The sequence below is a fragment of the Protopterus annectens genome, chromosome 2.part0 (genome assembly GCF_019279795.1).
Source record: "Protopterus annectens isolate FY-2018-M chromosome 2.part0, PAN1.0, whole genome shotgun sequence".
Lineage (NCBI taxonomy): Eukaryota > Metazoa > Chordata > Ceratodontiformes > Protopteridae > Protopterus > Protopterus annectens.
Window position 1 is genome coordinate 129,024,842 of NC_056728.1, and position 24,643 is coordinate 129,049,484.

Sequence of the window (24,643 nt, forward strand, 5' to 3'; positions counted from 1 at the left end):
TTTCTACCATAATTGACCCCTTTCTGTACATCTTATTAGTGGTACTTAAACAATTCAAGAAATGTTTTCCCTCTCAAAATATACACTTTACTGCCACGACTGTACTTTCTTGGCCCATGGTGAGTCTTTCTTACAAAGCATTTCTTCGAAAACAAGCTGTGGTTTCTGGACTTGCTTTTATATAGCTCTAGCTTTCCTTTAAAATACATCAGCCACTTCTCAAAGTATGCATGCAGCACACTAGACTTCTGTGTAATACACAAGGGTATCCTATAGTTTGAGGTTGATATGTGGAAAACAATATCTCTCACCCATACAGTTAAATATGCTAACTATTGGAATATCCCATGTTAACAGGAAATGAATTAGTTTAGGGATGATAAGCACAAATTACAGGACGAACCTTGCCAAATGATTTGTAATAGTAAATGATTGTTTGTATAGGTGTTTCTATGTAACCAATAACTCAAGGTCAGAATCAAACCCGGTACCTTGCATCTGTGAGGTAAACACCTTAAGCATTATGCCAACCCTGGTGAATAATTCTTGCAACAGCTGGAGCAAGGTAGGAAGATAAAGTTGCTTTAATTGTATGAACCACACAAGAAAACTCTTAAGGTGATCTACTGAATTAACATTCCAACACTTAAAGCTTTCCTTAATATTTTAGGAGCTGTAATGTGGAAGAAGACAGGGTACAGGAATGACGTTTGTGATTTCTGCTGTGCGGGATTCTTCAATACGCATTGGATGTGCTCCAAGTGTGGGTTCCAGGTGTGTCTGCAATGCTACAGCTCAAAGAGAAAGCAACACATCGAGGGTAACAATGGTCTTTTCTTTGTCCGTCTCATTTGTGGTTTGATATGTTTTCTTTCCTCCAGTTTTTCTTATTTTCATTTACTAAACCTTCATTGTTTTCCCTGATTGCCTAGACATTTTTAAACTGCCTTTAACTACTAGTTTCATTCTTCTTCCACCTTTGCAACGTTAAATTATCTTCACAGACTCAGATGCAGGCAGTGCACTGTTACAGATACCTTTTGTTTATCACTGCTGCAAAGTTAATGTGTGCTCTGTACCTGATATAGAAGTTTAGGTGGGCTGGCAGGTATTGTTATTAATTACCTTGTGTGTAATATGATGACTACCTGGAGTAGGTAAGTAAGCACCATCTGTACAGTGGCTATGATGCGGTTCCATTACTTGTCATTTAACAGGGTTACAAGGGACAGTTTAGATAATGTCTCTGGTTCAGAATCAGTAGACACTGCTGCACACTGCAGCTTTTTTGTGGTTCCACATAACTCTGTGCATGGAAGGTTCTGTCCTATGCATGAGCAGAACCTGTGTTGGTTTAGGATAAACTAATGGAACCTTCTATTAGCCGAGTATTTGGCTCCCTGTTCCCTCAAAAGTTTTCTTGCTAATGTGATACAAACATATATGAATTGATTATGTAGTCCTGCAGTTCCATTGTATCGGGTAGCCTCTAGCTGATGTCACCTGTTATAACAAATGTTTACTATGGGATAAATGCCCTTTCTTCATAACTTTACCATTTTCAGTGGGTTACTGCAGTCCCCAACTAGAAGAGATACACACACACACACACACACACACACACACACACACACACACACACACACACACACACACACTTCTATTGCAGTGATAAATAAAGTTTCTTTGTACTTAACAATTTGTTTCCCTTACTAACATAGAATCTGTCTATTCAATATCTTGTATAGCCATGTTCCATGTCCCATAGCAAACATGCTAACTTTACTCATGATACCTTAACTTAACACATCTGTGTGTTTTTATTACATGTTTAAAGCGATAGCAGCCAGGATTTATAGATTGTAACACTGTAACTGAGGTTTGCAAGCCATTCAGTTTATTAGCAGATGATATACTATAAAGGGGTATTCTTCAGAGGCTGATAGTTCTTCTGATGTATGGTTTTAGTATCCTTAAATGACATTGTCATTTAAAGTCTAGTTGTAGAAAGTGTAGGTTTTAAATAATGGCATCTGAAATGCTAGTAAATAATATTGGCAAATAACCTAAGGAGAAAAAATACTTTAGGCAGCAACCATCATAGTACCTGTGATAAAAAAAAAAAAAAAAAAGTATTGTGCGGGATCATCTTCTGAGCTTAACTGATCTGACACTCATTTTTTTTAGACGTTGACTTTTAGAATTAAAAACTATAAAGGATGATTCCTCAGATGTAGCTATGTAGTAGGAATAAAATTTTAAATATCAAAGCCAAAGAGGCCTGTTACTTGGGAACTCTCCTGTTTGGAGTATACTTCTCTAAAGTCAAGGCAAATGTAGAGGGCCTTTGGCTGACCGAAGTTTGCTGTTGACTGCAAACTGGGTGGAATCATTGAATACCCGAAAGATGCCAATATCCTATAAAAGGGACTGACACAGACAAATAACTGGTGCCAGACCCATGGCCTGAAACTCAATGCAAAAAAAATGCATAATTATACCTTTAGGGAAAACAATCATCCATTGCAACTTATAACATTGATAACACTTCCCTAAGAGTAGATCTAGTAATAAGGGCCTTAGAAATTCAGATTGATAGTAACCTGAACTTAGATCACCATCTGTCCATGGTGATCTACTTCTATATGGAGTAACTTAAAAGTAAGGGCATGGCATCCAGATTTAAGAAGATCATAGTCCCACTGTGCTCCACCCTTGTTAGACCAATAATCAAGTACACTGCACCCTTTGGCATGTACCTGACCAAACATTAGCAACAGCTGGCATGGCCACATAGGTTTCTCACTAAAAGAATACTGGGTGTAAATAATATGTCCAGTGTGGACTGCCTCAAAGCCCTGTCCCTGTACTCGATCTCCTACAGACTACTGAAGAGCGATCTATGCTTAATATACAAGTCGTTCTCCAATCCAGCCCTGATGGATCTGTTACACATTCGCAAAAACATAAGGCACTAGAATTACCCAATCAAGTGTCTAAATCTCATTTATGATGTAAACAAAACCTGTTGGAGGAACAGGTATCTGTCTCAGAGATTATGCTTTCCCTGGAACAGACTCCCCATTTGTGTGAAACAGAGCTCTCCCCTAAGCCTGTTCAAATGTAATTTGGACCAATGCATGGGAAATCACAAATTCACCCCTGGTTTGTCACCTGTGGTCATTATGGACAGGGAATGTTTGTAGATGCCCTAAGACACAAGCGTGTACCAAAGCTGTTCTAGCCCATGGGCATAGATAATCATGAATGGCTTAACTTCCTGTGACTCAATGAAAGCACACACTATCAAAAAATAACATTTCCAAATTAAGACTATACCACCAAGCACCTGCTGATGAGTCAAACATGAAACACACTTTCTTAATTAAAGGACAGCTGTGGTCAGAATTCCCATGGGGTGCTGTCTGGTTAAGTAGTGGCTCAGTCAAACTAATAAAATCTTATCATTCTGGTCTGTATTTAAGAAAATTGGATTTGGATACGTCTATCAAATGGTCGTTCATTTCCAGTGCATCATCTACTTGGTCAGACTTTTGGATTTTTGACTGGCTCAGTCACACAGTAGTCAAATGGCAGTAGAAGGACTCATATCCTGTACTCCTGACTATACCAAGCCGCTCATTAACTTTTCAGAGGCTTAATCCTTAACAATATATTCTTTTTTTTCTACCTCAAAAAGTGGGGTTGCTATATTGCTTCATTTTTCTTTTTACTGTATCTCAATCTTTGCAGTAAGCAGAGCAAAAAAAGAAAATGTTATTCTCCATGCCACTTCTAGTCTGCCCCAACTGTGTGCCCCCTAAGTTGAAGAAGAAAAACAAATTGAAGGTTCTTCCCCTCCTGCACCACTCATCTGCTATTTAAAAAAAAAAACTTTTTGCTTTTATACACTGTAGCAAATTGCTTACAGAAATAAGGATTCCTCTGCTTGAATGTCAGTAATTTGTGTCGCATTCTGTTTTATTCTTCCGTAAAATGAAATGGTGTGGTGGCCATATTGACATTATTCTTCCCACAGTTTACTGTCTGTTCCCATAATGTGAAATCATATCATATTTTAATTTCTTGATGTCACCTCGCCATTCACATAGAATAGATATACTCTAAGTGCTTTCTTTCCATGTTTTTACAGACAGTAATTTTTTAAATATGCCTTTTGATTTTTATTAGTCACGAGTACATAAGCAGATAGTTACAGGCCAGTCCTTGGTACAGACCGATACTCTGGCCAGATGTGGTATTACTTTAAGGCTCTGAATGATCTTGTTACAGGTACCTCTCACCAGTACGCTTGGTGTGTTAGTTACAGGTGTTAACTTTCTGTCATTCTTTTATATGCTGCCAACACATCTGTAAGTTAAAAAAAAATCACTTTTGCCCTGGACCATATAATGTAGTAGCCTTTGATTTATTATCTCAGAAATTTCCCATAATATGTATGCCTTTGTAATTTTCAATAAATTATTACTTTTGAATGCATGTATGTGCCCTTAAAGACTGTTTATTTTAAATAGTTTACCACTATTGAGAAAAATGTATATTTTTCCACATTCTGAACTCGAGTTTCTTTGTAATATATTTTTCTGGCTTTGAATAAGAAGGTATTGCATCACATGCATTAATTATACTGTTGTGCAGAAGGCCCGAGGAAGCACAAGCATTACTACACTGTTGTGCACAGGGCCAGAGGAAACATGAGCATCACTACACTGCTGTGCACAGTACCCAAGCAAGCACACACATCACTGCACTGTTGTGCATAGGGACAGAGCAAGCACATGCATCACTACACTGTTGTGCACAGGGCCAGAGAAAGCACGCGCATCACTACACTGTTGTGCACAGAGCCAGAGGAAACATGAGCATCACTACATTGTTGTGCACAGTGCCAGAGCAAGCACACACATCACTGCACTGTTGTGCACAAGGATAGAGCAAACACATGCATCACTACACTGTTGTGCATAGGGCCAGAGAAAGCACGTGCATCACTACACCGTTGTGCACAGAGCCAGAGGAAACATGAGCATCACTACATTGTTGTGCACAGTGCCAGAGCAAGCACACACATCATTGCACTGTTGTGCACAGGGACAGAGCAAGCACATGCATCACTACACTGTTGTGCACAGGGACAGTGAAAGCACATGCATCACTACACATTTGTGCACAAGGCCAGAGCAAGCACACACATCATTACAGTGTTGTGCACAGTGCCAGAGGAAGCGCACACATCAGTACACTGTTGTGCACAGGGCCAGAGGAAGCACACACGTCAGTACACTGTTGTGCACATGGCCAGAGGAAGGATATGTATCACTACACATTTGTGCACAAGGCCAGAGGAAGCACATGCATCATTACAGTGTTGTGCAAAGGGCCAGAGGAAGCACACACACTCATTACACTGTTGTTCACAGGGCCAGAGGAAGCCCACACATCACTACACTTTTGTGCACAGGGCCAGAGGAAGCACACAAGTACATGCATCACTGCACTTTTGTGCGCAGACCAGAGGAAGCGCATGAGTGCATGCATCACTACACTGTTGGGCACAGACCAGAGGAAGCACACACATCTTTAAGCAACAGAAATGCTTTTCAGCAATGGATATTTTATTTTGTGGTGTATATTGCTGGGGGTGGTAGGTTTATAAATAAAGTACATTCATTTTTTTATAGAATATATGAACAGAGTTGTATTCATGAATTACTCTGAAAAAATTTTGAAAATAAAAGTTGTTCCTTTGCTAAAGAAAGCAGCAGTGTTATGGGTCTGAATTTGCAGACTGCATTGTATACCTTTGTTATTTAGGCCATTTTATCTCTGTATTTTTGGTCAGCAGATTGCAGTGTATGCCGATAACTTATGACATTGAAGTAGTTTTATCCTAGACAGAGATGTAGCTGGCTAGCGTCTAGTGCCACTCTCCAAACTGTTATCCCTCAACTTTAATTTTTGTAGGGAAAAAATGGTAATCTGCTTTGAAAAACTGTGGCATACTGCTTGCTACAATTATACCACTCAAGATGCATTAAAGCTAGTGCTTCACTTCAGTTCTGACCACAAAAACAGTATCTCCATACCAGCATTCAGAAATGTCGATACATCAATGTATACTGTACAGACCAATCAACATCTTCCGATTGGCCCCCAAACACCTAGTGTCCTTTGCCCCATCCTAGCTTTGCTTGTGATCCCAGATCCCAAATTTCAGTATATACTTATAATGTTAATCTTTCAGGTGTTTTCATCACAGATCTCAGGATTTCAGCATAGTAGATTGTAATGTCTGCTTATAGCATCTGTAGTTTTTTATGTTGAACTTTAGGCTGTCAATCCCTGATAACTAGTGATCTACCCTACAACTCAGTCAGGCCATTCAATTATCTCAGAGTTGAAGGACTGGAAACCACTGGGTAGTAAAAGCAATGCTATTTCAGGGAATTGGAGCATTTACCTTAATGCCCTATCAGCTGTCCTGTACACATCCACTGTGTCCCAAGCATTTCTCATGCAATGAGTGTATATGAAGGCCATGTCTCCATCTTTAATAAGAAACTTTCCTTGAAAACGCCTGCCCACCACCACCCGAAGGCAAAGCACCTCCAGTGATCCCTAGTCGCACTCATGGATTTTACATGGAGTCGGTTCTTCTGGGGTTCCACCCTTGTTCCTCTCCCCAGGAAAAAGAGGAGTGAGCAGGCTCTTACTTCATCATTCCTGTCTCCCCTGACCATCAGCTCCATTACCCAGGCTGGTAATCGAACACTGGCCAACTAGGTTATAATTGTGGCTTTATCCCTCTGTACCATAGAGCTCACTAACTTTTTTGTTCCAAAAATTAAGCGTGGTTTTCTTGCTACTATATTTCATGTACAAAACTGAGGCAAGCTTTTGACTTCTGCCCAGCAAAGTTAAACTGCACTTTTTAAATGCAACTGAAGGATATGAACAGGGCTTGAAAATGCAACAGCCGCGTTTACGAGGAGCACTTTAAAAAGTTAGCATTACATGTGAGAAATTTAAAAACTGCTGAAAATAATGGTCTTAATTAAAAGCTAACATGCACTGAAAATGTTAATATTCATCATCTGATTTGTAAACTAATCCGGACTGCTCAGAAATGGCAGGCAGCTAGAAGACTTGGATATATGACTACGCATCTGCTGACCATTGCGGTCTGCGATGGTTTTACATAGACTGCTGTAATGCAATGCAAGTGAGTGTAAGAATCAAACTCTCTGGGTGTCGTATTCCTGTATTTATAGTTGGTAAGCAACACGTGCAAGTAGCCTTACTGAATATGCATCATCCTTTTATTTTCATTAAGAGACTGTGTGTCTACCAGTTTAAATGCACTGTCCAACCACAACTCCCCATCACAATAATACGCGGAGAGGATTGCAGTATTACACAGTGCTTTAGAATATACACTGCGAGGTCCATTGTCATAGTTTTTGATTGATAACATATTCAAAATACCCTTATCCTGTAGTTTAGCGCTTTAACTCCTGTAATCTACTTGACAGAAGAAAATATTGGAAAAGAAACCCCCCGCATCCTATGGTGATCTGTAACATTATTCTTATTGACCCCCACCCCCCAAATCTGATCTCCGTAATGTTTCATTAACTCAAACAAAAATAGCATCTATGATACTTGAGTTCTAAGTGATCAGGTATACACTTAGCATTGTGTGTGGGGGGATATGTAGGAAGCCCCCCCCCCCAAATGCATTCTGGATGTGCTAACACATTTCAATAGATATTTGTCATCTATTGAACTGAAGAAAGATTTCAGCACTTGCCTACAATCACACAATGATTTACAAAATCAGTTTTTTGAACAACACTGCATTATTTCATTTGTTTATGAGGCTATGTGACTCATTGTGCTGAAAAATTTGTGTAAAATTATCAAGATTTTTATTTAAAATATGCTTACTGGTTGAAATATATCAGACTCAGAATGCCCACTGAAACACATTGTAGTATTTCATTTGTTGTGTAGCTTGGCTCTGGGGGAGTGAATCAGCTTTTTTGTATGACAGATTGTGGAATTAAATTTCCATATAGAAAGTATAAATATCAAAAACTGGACTCAAATAAAAATTATTGGTTGTTTGTGCTCGTCTGCATGTTAGTCATGTGGATTATATACTTGCTCATGTGTGGTTGTTTGTCTGTGCTCATCTCTGTGTTAGTCATGCGGATTATATACATGCTTGTGTTTGGTTGTCTGTCTGTGCTCGTCTCTGTTAGTCATGCGGATTATATACATGCTTGTGTATGGTTGTTTGTCTGTGCTCGTCTCTGTTAGTCATGCGGATTATATATATGCTTGTGTTTGGTTGTTTGTCTGTGCTCGTCTCTGTTAGTCATGCGGATTATATACATGCTTGTGTATGGTTGTTTGTCTGTGCTCGTCTCTGTGTTTGTCATGCGGATTATATACATGCTTGTGTGAGGTTGTTTGTGCTCATCTGTGTGTTAGTCATGCGGATTTTATACATGCCTGTGTTTGGTTGTTTGTGCTCGTCTCTGTGTTAGTCATGCGGATTATATGCTTGTGTGTGGTTGTTTGTCTCTGCTCGTCTCTGTGTTAGACATGCGGATTATATACATGCTTGTGTGCGTTTGTTTGTGCTCGTCTCTGTTAGTCATGCGGATTATATACATGCTTGTGTATGGTTGTTTGTCTGTGCTCGTCTCTGTGTTTGTCATGCGGATTATATACATGCTTGTGTGAGGTTGTTTGTGCTCATCTGTGTGTTAGTCATGCGGATTATATACATGCTTGTGTTTGGTTGTTTGTGCTCGTCTCTGTGTTAGTCATGCGGATTATATACATGCTTGTGTGTGGTTGTTTGTCTCTGCTCGTCTCTGTGTTAGTCATGCGGAATATATACATGCTTGTGTGTGGTTGTTTGTGCTCGTCTGTGTGTTAGTCATGCGGATTATATACATGCTTGTGTTTGGTTGTTTGTCTGTGCTCATCTCTGTGTTAGTCATGCAGATTATATACATGTTTGTGTGTGGTTGTTTGTGCTCATCTGTGTTAGGCATGCGGATTATATACATGCTTGTGTTTGGTTGTTTGTGCTTGTCTGTGTTAGTCATGCGGATTATATACATACTCGTGTGTGGTTGTTTGTTTGTGCTCATCTCTGTGTTAGTCATGCGGATTATATGCATGCTTGTGTATGGTTGTTTGTCTGTGCTTGTCTCTGTGTTAGTCATGCAGCTTATATACATGCTTGTGTGCGGTTGTTTGTGCTCGTCTGTGTGTTAGTCATGCGGATTATATACATGCTTGTGTTTGGTTGTTTGTCTGTGTTAAGTCATGCGGATTATATACATGCTTGTGTGTGGTTGTTTGTCTCTGCTCGTCTCTGTGTTAGTCATGTGGATTATATACATGCTTGTGTGTGATTGTTTGTGCTCATCTCTGTGTTAGTCATGCGGATTATATACATGCTTGTGTGTGGTTGTCTGTGCTCGTCTCTGTGTTAGTCATGTGGATTATATACATGCTTGTGTGTGGTTGTTTGTGCTCGTCTGTGTGTTAGTCATGTGGATTATATACATGCTTGTGTGTGGTTGTCTGTGCTCATCTCTGTGTTAGTCATGCAGATTATATACATGCTTGTGTGTGGTTGTTTGTCTGTGCTTGTCTGTGTGTTAGTCATGCGAATTATATACATGCTTGTGTGTGGTTGTTTGTCTGTGCTCATGTGCATGTCTGCAGACTGACACATACACACACACACATTTTTATGTTTGGAGTTTGTGGAGCAAATAAAAAAGTCTGATACAGAGGTCAGTTAATTTCTGTTGTGTCTGTGATCTGGTGCCAAAGGATTGCCTAGATGGACAATGACTGTGTGGCCAAAGGCCACCTCACCTGTTTTAAAAAGATATGTTTAGAGCTTACTGCGCTTAGCCTGCCATCTGGTGAAACCAGAGAGGTGTGACATTCAAATTTGGTATTTGGTATGGATGTTAGCAAATAGCCAGTGATGTAAGGCTCTTATATGCCATTGTGCACTTGTGCCTACTTAGAATATATGACAAAATACCTCTAAATGTCTTGATGGTACAATACTGTGAGATCCCATCTCCTGCCTGATCACTCTGGCACATGAGTGACCATTGTCCACTGAGTCTGGTTACAGGGTCCTGGCTGGTGCTCTCACTCTGGGGTAAAAGCTTAACTAATGGGGTTGGAAGAGAAGGAATTGTGTAATGAGCTACTGGGGCATAATGGCAGTGATGTATACAAACAGTAAGAAGCAAACTAAAAGTAAAGTATCATAAATAATGTGTTTTCTTGGTGTATGTTAGAATACAGGCATAAGATGTAGATACAGGGACTGCACTCTCCTGTGACATCACCAGATATCATCTAGAGTTCTGGTTAGCACAATGGTCTACTAAGCGTGTGAGAGGATTTAAAAGTAGAGAAAAAAGATAATATACTTTACTGTATGAGAATGGGTACAAAGACCAATCACTGCTATCACGCATGGGGGGGTTATAGCTAGAGCAGCATACAGTAAACAGAGTAAAAGTTATCATTATTCATTAACTTTAAAGGGACTTTTGTAAAACTTTTATAAAAGCAACTGGAAGAAGGTAGATTTTGTTTTATAAGACATGCAGTAAAAATATTAAGAAACACAATGTTATGACAGAAATGGAGAAGGGGAAAAAAATAACAAAAACTAAAGCAGAGACTAATGGAAGAAAGCAACTGAAGCAAAAGAATTCAGAACAACTGGGACAGTAATTCTCAGTTTCCTTTTGGATTCCACATGACTGTTGTGCATTTTCTTGACCACTTGCCTGAATGACTTGAACACTAATAACTGATGTGTAATCTTTTTTGTCTCATTTGCTACCATGTATATACCAGGTTGTTTTGCTTATCAAAGTAGGAAGAATTTAGTGGTGATCTTTCTTCACTATACTGGCTATGTTCTTCCCAGTTCAGCTCAACATTCTGTCATCTCAGTAGGCCCTCTTGAAGCTTACCTGGTTATCTGAAGGCTGGGTAGAACAAGACTCCCCTCTACCTCTCTCCTATTAAGGCAGGTAAAGGAATCATCTTGTCTCATTCCTCCCAGAGAAAGGGTAGCTCACTCCAGTGTATGCCAAACTTTTCTCTCTATTGTCCCCATGGCCTGAAGCACCACTCCCTCTTTGGATTTCTGCCATCCATCATTTTCTCTTAGTGTCATCTCATGCCTGGTTTCCAGGGACCTGGTATACTCACTCTGTACTTGCCATCCCTTACTTTACATGAGTGTCTATGTAGTGCAGGGATCCCCTGTATGTTTAGCCACACTTTTATTTATTTTTGTATTTTTAGCATTTTGTTTACTGGGAAAGTCCGACTTTCAATGAAGCCAGTTTTCAGCAGAGGTCCAGGGAGGAAATGCTCCACATGCATGACTTTATTTTATCTTCCCAAGGGTTTCTACTGTTACCCAGGGTCTTACAGAACTCTTGCTTTTATACATCTTTAAGTGGGTGGTAGTCTTTCTATTCTGCAAATTTCTAAACTGGGTCATTTTTGTTTCTGCAATAGGGACTGCACTGGTTTCTTTTGCATTATGCCTTTCTCACTATTTCCAAAGTTTCTTTTTACTTAGATATCCTTCCTATAGTTATATTATGGATAATTTGTTTTATTCATTTATTGTCATTTGTTTACCTGGAAAGTCCGACTGGGCAATTACCCATTTTTAGCAGATGGCTGAGGAGAAAAGCACTAACATATTTCATGAAAGCAATACATTGGAATATAGCAAATGTAAACATTTGATGTTATGTTGTCCTATCTCGCCTTCATTCTTACCGGTTGGGTTCAGAGACGATCTTCGGCTCTGACTCAGCCAAATACTAAAGCTCGAAATCTTTCACGTGGTTTGTGACTGAATACCTATCCCATCATGTAGTGGTGTAATCCCCCAGATCTCATTTGCCATGTAAACAGATTGGAGGTTCTTCATCTTGGCTGTGTTGAATTTTTTTCATAAAAACCTATATTTATTTGTAATTTGCCTCGATAGTTAGTTAGTTACTTATATCCTCCTATAGTGGTTGGCCGTTGCTTCTTTCGTCAGGCTGTGTTGTCCTGTCCCATTTAAATTTTCTACTCCCATCTTAGGGTTTTGTTGTATTTTCTTGTTGAAGCACTGTTTAAGTTAGAAGTGCTTCCAATCACTGTGTTTGTAACCTGTTGTATTCTGGTAGTTAGTTACGCTTGTGCCTGTTTAAGTTAGAGGGCCAAGCGCCCATTTAAGTTAGAGGGTAAAGTTAACCTCCTTCCCTTCTAGAAAATTATATTGTTTCCTTTGAAAACTATATATATATATATATATATATATATATATATATATATATATATATTGTGCAGTTTACACTGATATATATATATATATATATATATATATATATATATATAATCTATATATATATATATATATATATATTAATATAAAATCATTTTAGTTTGTGGTTTTAATTACAGTGTGTTCTAATTCTTCCATTGATAAAAATAATAATAATAGTTGTAGTTTGTTGTTCACGTTGCAATAATGTCTAAAGACCAAAAGGAAACCAAGCCATCTGCCTTTAAAAAAGTGTTAGATGTGCTCCCAGAAAATGTCCTTGACCGATGGTCATAGTATCTGCGTGTACTGTCTCGGAGCCATTCACTTGCAAGAAACATGTACCTTCTGTCATTACTTTTAGGGTTTTACTAAAGAGGAAAAACAAACTTATTGTAAGAGGGCTTCTGCAGTCTCCTTCCTCTGAAAGTTTAGAAAGTCAGAGCTCCTCCATTAAGGCTAAGTCTCCATCTACCAAAATTGGCAAACCTACCAAGAGATCTTCTTCATCTTCTTCTGGTTGTTTGGAACCACCAGAGTAGACAGTAAAAACTATTCAATCAGATTCAAAACCTACTGGATCAGATAAACCAAGCTCCTCGGCGCCACAGATTTTGGAGCCAAGGAAGACTCATTTTCGGAGCCAGTCTCAGGAATTGTTACCGGTCTACCCCACTCTGAGATCTCCCATTTTACAGAGATCTTGCTCACCAATCAGTTCCCCTAGGTCCTCCTGGAGCCTATTGGATGATGACGTGGATAGGGTGCTGCTCAGACTGCTGTAGTCGCTGGCACTGATAAAACTTTTCTCGGCTCCAACCCAGTCAGTTTCATAGTCAATAAAGATCTTTTTGTCCACGTCTATTACTCCTCCGTGCCAAGCTGGAACATCGGAGCCAGAATGCCTGGTACCCATTGTAGTAGAATCTTTGGTGCTGAGACCCACTCTGGGGATTTCAGAACCATTGTCTGCTCTACATCTTTGGTGCCATCCAAGACGTCTAGGAGCTGAAGCTCTCCAGTCGGGTCTGGAGGGGACGCTCTGACCCGAAACTGTTCCGAACTTGCCTCTCAGGGCTTCGGTGCAGGTGAGCTCTGCTCCTACATCGGGTTTGGAGCTGGCCCCCTTGGCGCCGGGGATTCCCTCTGCTTCTTCGGAACCAGAGGTGTCCTCAGAGCCGGGGAATAGCTTTTGAGCTGATAAGGATTGTGCTGTCCCCCCCCGTACAGTTCTACACAAAGGTACTGTTATCCCCCCCCCCCCCCAAGCACCGGCTTCTGTCTCGGCACCAGCCCAACCACAGGACAGTGAAGATTTTGGGCCTCAGGGTGCCCCATTGGGTGAACAACAGTCTCCTTGAGACCTCTCCAGAATACCCTTGTGAGGAGGCTCCCCGGAAGAGACTTTTCAAGAGGAAGTACCTGGACTCACCAGATGAGTCAGTCACCTCGGACACTGACCTCAAGGAGTCAGGAGGGTCCCCACAGTTGCCTTCTGAGGATATCTCCTTTGCGGATATCCTAAAAATCCTTAAACAGAGAGGTGGCTGGTAACCTATCAACCATTCTGATGAGGAGTCGGTGTACCTGAAGGCTTTTAGATCTCAATCTTCAGCCACCTGGGTATCTCTACCTTTTAAGGAACTCATGGAACTAGTTAGTCGAAAGGCATGGGAGTCACCAGATGCAATGGAACCGGTCCCTCGGAGGCCAAATAAATTTATTACAGCCTCAATAGACAAAGAATTTCTTACAAAAGGCATCCTGTAGATGCTATGGTGGTGGCAGCAGCCACTAAGAAGGAACTTTCTGAAACGTCCTCATCTATCTATCCACCGAACAAGGAGTCTCGAACAATGGACAGATATGGGAAGCAACTTTTGCCCTTAGATCGCTGAACTACCTAACGCACTTCACTAGACTTCAAAGAGATCTTCTGAAAAAGTTAGGAAATGGTCTTCAAGGTACATTAGCTGCAGGGGTCTCAGATAAGGTATCCTCTCAGCTATCCATCTTAAACTCCATAGTGGACTCCTTCATGAGACTGATTTCTTATGCAGCAGATGGAGCGAGTAAGGCAGCAGGTTCAGGAGTTTCACTAAGGAGACTCTCCTGGATGCGCTTGTGTAATTTTGCGGAACCTTTCAAGTCTACCTTTGTCAACGCCCCTTTCGATGGTTCCTCACTCTTTGGACCAAAAGTCAAAGACACTCTCACCAGATGCGAGCAGGAAGGAAAAATTCTGCCTGCCATTGGAGTACATTTTTTTGTACCTTCCAGACCCTATCCTAAGGGTCAGAAGGGTGGTAAAATGTGGTTCAAAAATTCTCAGGAAGTTTTTCAAGATGCACAAGGTGAATGCTTCCCCAGGGGCAGAGGGGGAAGTAGTAATGGTAGACATCATCCACGTGGGGGGGGTCCGCAAAATCAGGATGACCATGATTCCTTTCACGGCCGACCCTTCCAGCGCTCCTGAAAAGAGGCCTGCCTGCCCTCCTCTGGAGGCAGTCTGGGGGCATTTACCTTTGTACTCGGAAGCCTGGCTATAGCTCGCAAAAAACAAATGGGTACAAAGTATAATATCCAGAGGTTATTCCATTCCCTTTTGCTTCCCGTTCCACACGTCAGGAAAATCCCAGACGTTCCACCTAGTCAAAGGGAACAGGCAATTGTAGAGATTCAAAAGTTGTTGGACAAAAGAGTCATCCAAAGAGTCCTCGCAGATCAAATAGGATTCAGAACTTACTCAAGGTTCTTTTTAGTGACAAAAAGAACAGGGGACTGGAGACCCATCTTGGATCTCAGCAAACTAAACAAATCCGTAAAGAAGTCAAAGTTCCAAATGGTGACACTGCATTCTTTTCTTCCCTTTTTCGGGAAAGACAATTGGATGTGTTCGATAGACCTCCAGGATGTGTATTACCATATAAAAATAGACAGGCCATCAAGGAGTGATTTGCGCTTCCGGCTGAGAGCCGGTCATTACCAATTCTGAGCTCTGTCATTTGGTCTCACTACAGCCCCCTGAGTGTTCACCAAATGCATGGCAGTAGTCACAGCTCACTTGACGACTGGGATTCCAAGTGTTTCCGTACCTAGATGACTGGCTCCTGACTGCCACCACCAGGCATCTACTACAACAGGCAAGAGAAGCCACATTACAACTTTGTTCTCACTTGAGGATAACAGTAAATTCAAAAAAATCTGCCTTGTTGCTATGTCAGTATATTACATTTATAGGAGCAGATCTCGACACCGTCTCCATGATGACAAAGCTACCTCCGGAGAGAGTCTGTCTACTCAGACAACAGATTTCCAACCTTCTGCCAAGAACCAAAGTGAAAGTGAAAACAGTTTTAAAAGTTCTAGGAACCATGGCAGCAATGATAACCGTAGTTCCCCTAGCCCGGATGCAGATGAGAATTCTGCAGTGGCTCCTTTTTTCTCAATGGTCATTTCAAGAACTTCCCATGTCTCACCAGATCAGAATCAGAGTCATGCAAGAAGGATCTACGATGGTGGCTCCTTTCAGTCAAGTGACATTACCCTACAACAACCTTTTTGTGACAGTGACCACAGACGCCTCCCAGATAGGGTGGGGGGGGGCATTGTCTGGGGAGGGCAGTCCAAGGCACATGGCAGGAGCATGAAGCCCATTTGCAAATCAATGTGCTAGAGATGCGAGCAGTGCTCTTGGTGTTGCAAGCACTTCAGGACTCTCTTCCATTAGGAACAATTGCAATTCAGACAGACAACATGTCGGTGGTCTGGTACATAAACAGGCAAGAAGGAACCAAATCCTATCCCTTTTGCCAAGAGGCACTCAGAGTATGGCAATGGGCTACATCTTCCCAATGCTTTCTACTAGGAATGCACATTCAGGGAAATCCAACGTGATAGCAGACAGACTTAGCAGGCCAATACTCATGCCTCACGAGTGGTCCCTAAAACAAGAGAAAAATGGAGATCATTTTCCGGAAATGGGGCCAGCCTTGCTGTGATCTCTTTGCAATACCCATGAATGCCAAATGCAGCAGCTACTTTACCCTAGTCCCCCTTCTGGGGGAGTCACCAAGGGACACACTTGTACATGACTGGCCCCCAGGACTTCTTTATGCATTTCTCTAATACCAAAATTCATACAGCAGGCCAAGTCATTGGAAAGCATGCTAGTTCTCATTGCCCCATACTGGCCTCGTCAGATTGTTGCCCTTCCTCTGGCCTCATCTTCAGGAGGAACCGTGGGTGCATTACCCTCGGTTTTTGCTTGCCTGATTCTATTACGGTGGTGAATATGTCATTTGAACCTTGCCTAAAAATGGCACTATAGGGGCGGCAAGAGCCTTGGCCAGTATCCGGAATCCCAGGGGCGACAGGTGCAGGCCATCTCTGGCAAAGCATCGTGGTCTGTCGATCATGTTGCCCCAGGCAGACAGATACTGGATCCCCTTCGAATGACTTGTTAAAGGAAGTATTGAAGACATTGCTTGCAGATAATTTTTCCAACATTTCTGAGAGTAGGGATAGGATGGAGATGGGTCTAAAGTTGGATATTTTTGTTTGGTCCCCCCTTTTTATGTAGTGGGGCCATATGTGACTTTTTCAGAGGGAAGGAACATAGAGTTCTTGTTTTGATCTAATTACAAGAACTGATACTGGCTGCTATCATGAGAGATTCACAATGAAGAGTATTGGCAGATATTGTGCATGGTTTGAGATTCTGAAGTACTATTTTTACGTTTGAAGCAGGGATAGTTTTGAAGCTGAAAGGTGATGTAGTGGGGGAGGCAGGGGGATTATGGATGTTAGGGTTGTTTTTGGTAAGGGTTGATATGCTGTCTATGAAGTAGGTATTAAACTGGCTAGAAATTTTAATCAAAGAAAGGTTAGGTGAAGGATTAGTATTATTTTTGTCCCTGGATGTTTGATGGAGAACCAGAATGTTTTGGGATTATGTCTCTGGCTGCTCAGCATATGATTGTAATTTTTTTCACTATTTAGCTGATTTTGTAAGGGTTTGGCATTCTCTAAATTCCTGTAGAAGTTTTGGTATTTTGCTCAGCTGCCATTTCATCCAGGCCTTGTCCCTGTTTTACATAAGGTTTCTAATATTGTTATTTAGCCAGGGGGTCCTTGCAGGTGTTAACCTTTTTACCTATAAGGGGTGCTATGTTATTTACCATATAGTATTGAAACTGAGGACTGCTTCATCCAGGGGGACGATTTTTAGATTAGACCAGATGATGGGTTTTAGTGCTGATATGAAGGTGTCTAGGTTGAATTTTATAGTTGTGCTGTTTAACATATTGGTGATTACTCTGAGTGTAAGTTAGAAGACGGCCACTAAAGGGAGTGTGAAAGGGTTGTTGAGGAGGTGTATTTGTAAGGGCTAGAGAACATTATCGGGTGTAAGGTGACTCTCTTGTCATAAGTTGCATTTTATGTAGTGGATGAGGTGATTAGCTGTGTAAGGCCATACAGGTTAATACTGGAATTAGGGAAGTTGGAGGAAATATTCTGTCATAATTCTTCCAATAGGAATGATATTGGATATCTTCTAATAGGAATTATATTGGATATCTTTCAACAAGAATGATATTGGATATCTTCCAAAGTGTTTAGATTGTTTCCAAGCAGAATACAGAGAGCAATAATACACGTTTTTTTTTTACTATTTAGTTTGTTCAGTATTGTGGAATTTGTGAATGTTTGTGTCTTTGTGTCTTTTGGCTTTTCCCAGTTAGGGGTCACCACAGCGGAACTCCGGTCCGCTAATGATTGGCAGTAGATTTTTTACATGCCGAGTTTGCCAGCCCTGACGCACAACCTTCAATGAAGGTACGTCCATTCACGCATGTCTCCGCATAGAAGATGCTCTAGCTGAGAATCGAATGGCACAACATCTTGCTGGTGGAATTTGTGAATACTATTGTTAAAAGAAATCAATTTGTAAACATTGGAAACTAGGATTGCTGTACACCAAGCTTTAAGGTTGGTCTGTTCTTATGATGTTATACACAAAGGAAAATATTTTAGTGTTTTATTGGTCAGAATATCTCCAGCGTATTGGGCTATCCATGCATGAAATTCTCTGATTTTGTTACATGTGTCAATACTGACTTTTAATGAGACTTTGTTTACTTTTTGTTTTTTTGGTTGAGTAAAAGGGGGTGTTGTAGTATTGGGCTTGGATGTGGTTTCCTATTTATGTTATAGTGATTGTTAGTATGGGCAAGACAGCGATGTTCTTTCTGAGGCACGTTTTGTTTTTAGGCTTGAATGTGTCTGATGGTATTCAAGAGTTATATATTTGTACTAGAGTTTGGCAGTTTTGGAAGAGGTATAGTTCAGTTAAAGTTTGAAAATGGCAGCCTTGTTTAATGGTATGAATGTTGGTTGGTAAGATGATTCTAGGTGTTGTATTGACCTATGTGAGGTGACAAAGTAGGGTGAGAAATATAGTCAGAGTTATTTAGAGTACCTTTGTAACATAGAAAGGATAGTGGTATATAAAAAGAGTGAATATGAAGGGGGTTAGAACTAGAGATGCGATGAGTGAAGGAACAGTGGTAGCAATTATGTAGGTGTTGTAGGGTGTAGCTGTTAGTGGGGTATGTCTAAGAAGAGTATGTTTAAATGTGTTTGGATGGAGGCAGATTTAGCGACAGACATTTTGTGGCTAAAGGAAGATGTAATATGTGGAAGTGTGTGAAATATTAGTACACATATTGGTGGGAATCGTGTTTGTGAGGTGGGAATGTAGAGTAGTGTGTGCATGTATGTAGTGTGGAAGATGATTGGTGGAGTGGCTAGGAAAGGGAGGTGTGCTAATTGGTAGAATGTATAGGGGAGGGAAGAGAGGAATGGTTGCGCTTTAAATAGAGGGGATAGAAGTAATTGGTCAGATGGGTGGGAGTGGAGTTTTGGTTCAAATAAAAGAAGAAAAGGGAGTGGATGGAAATTGGGGTTAGGGTAGGGATCAAAGAGATAGTCCAAATGGAGTGAGAGTGAACAGAGCGAGATCAAACCCAGAGAAACAAAAAGCCTTCCAGAAACAATCAGTTGAGAGGCACTCTCTATGAGCTGCTGGTAAATTTGAGCTATTATTCAGGAACTACTGTCTTTTCTAGGTTAATCTAAGAGAGGAGATGAGTGGTGGTGTACAAAGAAAAGCCCCGGAGCAGTAAAATGCATACAGCAGACACTGTGGTGTGTTAGACATAGGATAACGGTAGAAGCAATATTGAAGGAAGGGTAAAGAAGGGTAAAGATGATCACAAATGAAGAGAATAAAGAAGAAAACTAAATGCAATATTGACAAGTTGACCAGCATTAACAGAGCTAGGGGAGGTGGGAAAAGGTTAAATGAGTAACAGACAACATAACATCTATGTCTCCAGTGAAGGCACTAGACAGAAAGCAAAGTACAGGAGATAAAAGTTAGGCTAAGAGGAGTGAGAAACAGCTAGTCTGAAATATGGGAGCAGGAGAAAATCTTATTATTTTTTTATTTTTATTTTAGTTATCCTTTTTTGACTGGGTTTGTCCCACTTAGCTAGTGGTATCTTTTCAGTGGAGACTCAAAGTGGTATTTATACTATTAGGGAAAATATGGCCAGGACATTGGGGAACTTCCTCTACTCTTTCTGATACATCCCCATGAGCTACTACCAACTCAAGCAGATGGGATCTTGGTTTAATGTTATCTGTAGGAAGACATACTCAGGGGTGCAGCGCCCCCTTATGCAACACCACTTGTCAACAATCCTTCTACCTGGTGTGGGAGTAGAACCCACAGCGTTTTGCACCAAAGGCAAGTGTGCTATCTGTTGCCCCAAAAGTAAGAAATAGCAGGACATAGTATTACTATTTAAAATAGTGAAAGAGAGAAGTAAGATATGCAGAGTTGCTTGATGAAGATGCCATCGTTTCCAGAGGCTTTTTGGTGCATGCGGATCAATCTACAGCTAGATAAGTACCCCAGAAGGCTCTTTTACTTTGTATTTTGATAATTTAAAGTTCTTCTCTTAAAATGTGTTATTTTTTTAAAATGATTTTGCAGTTTAAACCTTCTTTTTAGCTACTATTGCTGTTAAATTGCACATTTGATGGGATGCATCCAGATCCAGCCAGAACTGTATATTTAATGCTGAGTGCCGAACTGCACGTTATCTGTTAATCTCTTAGTTCTTTATCACTAACTATGTGCTATTTACTGTGACCTTGTTCTGAGCTTGAAGTGCCCTGGTCTTTTGCCGCAGCCATTTTCTTTGATTTCCTCCACTTTCTGTTTGTCTGCTAGCCTTAATCTGTTTGTTTCTGCATGCTGGGTGGCCCCAGACAATATTTTTACATTTTGAAGTCTTTGGTCTGCTTTCTATTGACAACAGAGAGGGGCTAGGTCACTTCTGAGCTGAGATTCACTGTTTGAAACCTACAAGTACCTGTTTGCTATTGGCCATAGGGTTAATTTGTCTGAGCTTTGTTTCTGCCTGTATAGAACCATCACATTTTGCAGTCTTCTTAGTACCCAACTATGCACTGAGCAGCCAGCTTGCACACTGAGAAGCACCTGCTCCTCAAGGTAAGCCTTGTTAGTAATCCACAGTCTTACAGTAATCTAGCTAGCCAGCTGTGAACCTTAATAGCCGACAAAATGATCCAAAGCCAAGGACATGCATTTCCCTGCTATCTCTGCAGCTGGCCTGGTGGATGTGAATGTCCTGAGGCAGTGCAGGAATTGCCTCATGTACACTGACAACTACCTAATTGTTAAAGAAATGAATATAGAATGTGACATACGTAGTTATACAATGTCATTGGAGGCAAGGCCCTTACATACAGGCACTTACATTACCAAATAGGATATCAGTAGCGCGCGCACACACACACACACACACACACACACACACACACACACACACACACACACACACACACACACACACACACACAAAACACTCACCTCACATAGTACAGACCACACACATAAGCCCATATGTGCTGAGACTCTTAACTGTAATTTTCCCAAAACATAAAGACCTCCCAGAAGCTGCACACATTAAAATTGCCCTCAGCAACCTCAACTACACTCCAAAAAAACTACATCAAACAAGACATTTACTGTCAAAATCAAAGGGGTCTCAGGCTCATAAGGCATACTCCTACACAACACAGTATTCTAGTCCTGGGGACTCCATAGTGAGACATACACAAATCCCACTCATCAGGCTAAGCAAGAAGAGAGTCATGGTCACCTGCCTATCAGGGGCCAGGATCCATCCTATCACTCATGCGCTTAGGTTGCTCAGGAACTTCTGTAAACACAAACTCCCTGGACCAGATTGACAGTACATCAACCAGAGGTGCAGCCGTACTAGATGTGGTCCTCACTAATATGGGAGAGTGCTGTTCACCCCCTAGTGTAATGTCTTCCCTGGTAAGGTCAGACCACAGTGGTATCCTTTGAAGTAAAATAAGGAATGAAATAGAAGACGTGGTCTCCTTCACTTTACTGACAGCATCACCAACTACGTGATTCTTACAACACATTTTCATAGCACAGTATGTGTCTTGTGGGTTCACTTGGCACACCTACCTCTAAGTGATTACTGGTAAAGCTTTCTTTAACCTTCTCTAGATCAAGTATTTCCATTATTGTATCATTACTGTGAAAAGCCCTCTAGCTGTAATCAGAACTTTATAATATATTCTTAGTTGTAATGTTGCGCTCTTACTGTTTTGTTCCTGGAAAAAGTCAATATATGAAAATTAAGGGCTTGAATCGTAGCGGTAACTCCTGTTCTTGCCAAAAAAACTGAGCAGAGGTGTACAGTAGTTTGGCTAGCACTATCATTCACTCAACAGTGGTAGCTATAATTTGCGTACACTGTTCCATGATTGTCATGACATACCTTTTAAGCTTCTCCACTGGGACACCAACTCACCAATAAACAATAAATTAGCTCCAGGAACCCTACAGCAGCACAGTTTAGTATCAGGAAAACAGGAAGTGGTGAAAAAAAACATCTTACTTGCCATGGGTAATTAAGTACAGTGACAAGTGGATTCAGAACTTCAGTTTTATGCATGAGGCTTCTAGTGGCTGCATTCTCCACCAGATGTGGGATTTCAAGAAGCAGATATGCCAAGATTTTCATAAGACAGAGCTTTCATTTAACTGAACATAAAGCAGACTCACTCCTACACGGGCAGACCCAAAATATAGTGACATTTAAAATAAAACAACAATTCAGTTTTCAAGAAATCCTATTCACTTCATTATCGTCTTCAGTGACAATGCTCAGTTCAAGTACAAAACACAAATTTTAGGGCTGACATTCTTAAACATATCCTTCAGTTAAACATTGCTGAAACAATGCTCAAATTAGGGGCTCAAAATGTCTTATCACCTTGACTTCCTATGATGAAATAAAGTATTCCACAAACAACTCTCTGATTAGGCAAGTTAAAGTCTTAGTTACCAGGATTTCCACTGGCAGTGTGGATTCCCATAGCAGAGTTTCATCTTGGAGAGGACTTCTGTGGTAACGATTTGACTTTTTTTTTTTTTTTTTTTACCGATGTTCTCCACACATCTCTGGAGTCTTGCTCCAAGAACTTCAACCATTCTAAATCTGTCCCGGCCTTAAAAAAGGTACAGGTGTACAGCTCTACAGCTGAATTCTGTTAACTGGGCTGAAGGTATCTTATTTTAAAGGGACCAATCCCTTTTTGCTGCAGAACATAGGACACTACACTGTTTTTTTTTCTCTTCTGTTCTGTCCTTTCATAGGTACAGTGGTGTTTTGTCCTCAGTGCACATAACCTACTTTTGTTTTTACAGCTGCTGTCTGTATTCCGAAGTACGGATTATCTGTAGCTGAGCTTTACTGATGGAACCACAAGTTCATCAGGTACAGTTTCATAAAAGAAGCCATATTATATTAGCATTATGATAGTTCCAACCTTGTGCAACATCAGGAAATCTACGTTATATAGTCCCACAGCACTCATGTGGTGTTTGTCTCAAGTATTGCAGCATGACCTCAAATTCCTTTAATAGCAGCTTTTTTTGTCCGGCATTAAAGATATGTCCTTATTTCTCCCCACCAGCATTGGCCTTCATTCAAGTATGTATGCAACTTGTTTTCAGATGAGTCATCTGATATTACAGTGTACCGTTATACTTATCTTTGTTTCTGTTTTCCTGTGGTGGAGCAATTATCTGAAATTTCGTTTAACTTTTTTTTTTGCAGTACTGCTTGAGTGCTAAAATAACATGATAAATCCTACAGACAAGCAGTCTGTTTGTCCCACCTCTGACACTTACCATGGCAGTAAGGAGTACATTCTGCGGTCCTTTACAGACATGTTTTATCTATTCATAAAGTTATGCGTCCTTATTCCAACTGTCTGCCTGTACTCTCCAAGGCGTGATCCCCGGCCGCCTCCCATATGCTGTCAAGGTCAGCCAGTTAATTGTACCTCTAGGTACCTTGCAAGATGACTATGTACTGCCCATGTGTTTCGTATTAATAATATTATAATGTTCCAAGATGGCTGTAATATACGAAAAAGAACATATACAGCCATCAGTATCACGAGATTGATTTGATTAACAGACAATAACCAGAATTTGAGCTATTAGAGTTGTTAATTAGCTTTCAGATGATGTTGGGTATATGTCACAACTCTTTAAAAGCATTGCTTGCTTCACTTAGAATGCTGCGGTAGAGAGAAGAATGCAAGAATTTGCTCTATTAATGTAGTATCGACTAACCTAATATCATTCTGTTTTACTGTTTGCAAGTAACCATCAGTATTAACTCTGCACTGACATTTAATGTAAAGTTAATCATTTATTCTTGTATTTATTTTAGAAAAGAATAAAGGCCATTCAGAATGGTTAAAGTGCACACGAGGACAGGATCATGACGTGAGGTCCCTCATCGCTATACAGTTTGTACCCACTAGTGGTAAGTCTTATATCTTTAAAAAAAAAAAAAAGAGAGAGATTTTCTTAGTGTACTTTGAAACAAATTAGATGGCTGTGAAATGGGAGAAGTAAAGAGCTACGAGTCTGTGTCACAGAGTTGGAACTAATGTAACTAGAACTCATGTTTATCACATTGCCTTTTTACTGCTTAATGGCTGCTAGCACCAGTCACTGGTGAAATACAGACTTTGGTTTTACATAATTAATTCTGACAAGTTGCTTCAGGA

The 24,643-nt window shown here is 40.6% G+C and overlaps 1 protein-coding gene across 4 annotated transcripts in view; it reads left to right on the plus strand.

Moving 5' to 3' along the window:
• The window catches only part of LOC122792993 (probable JmjC domain-containing histone demethylation protein 2C), a 1,041,568-nt gene that overhangs the window by 745,379 nt on the left and 271,546 nt on the right, over positions 1–24,643 (plus strand). For all 4 annotated transcript variants that reach the window (XM_044060615.1, XM_044060616.1, XM_044060618.1 and 1 more), the window contains 2 exons: positions 671–820; positions 24,301–24,396. In XM_044060615.1, the coding sequence (XP_043916550.1) occupies positions 671–820; positions 24,301–24,396 (246 nt within the window). The remainder of the gene's footprint in view (positions 1–670; positions 821–24,300; positions 24,397–24,643) is intronic.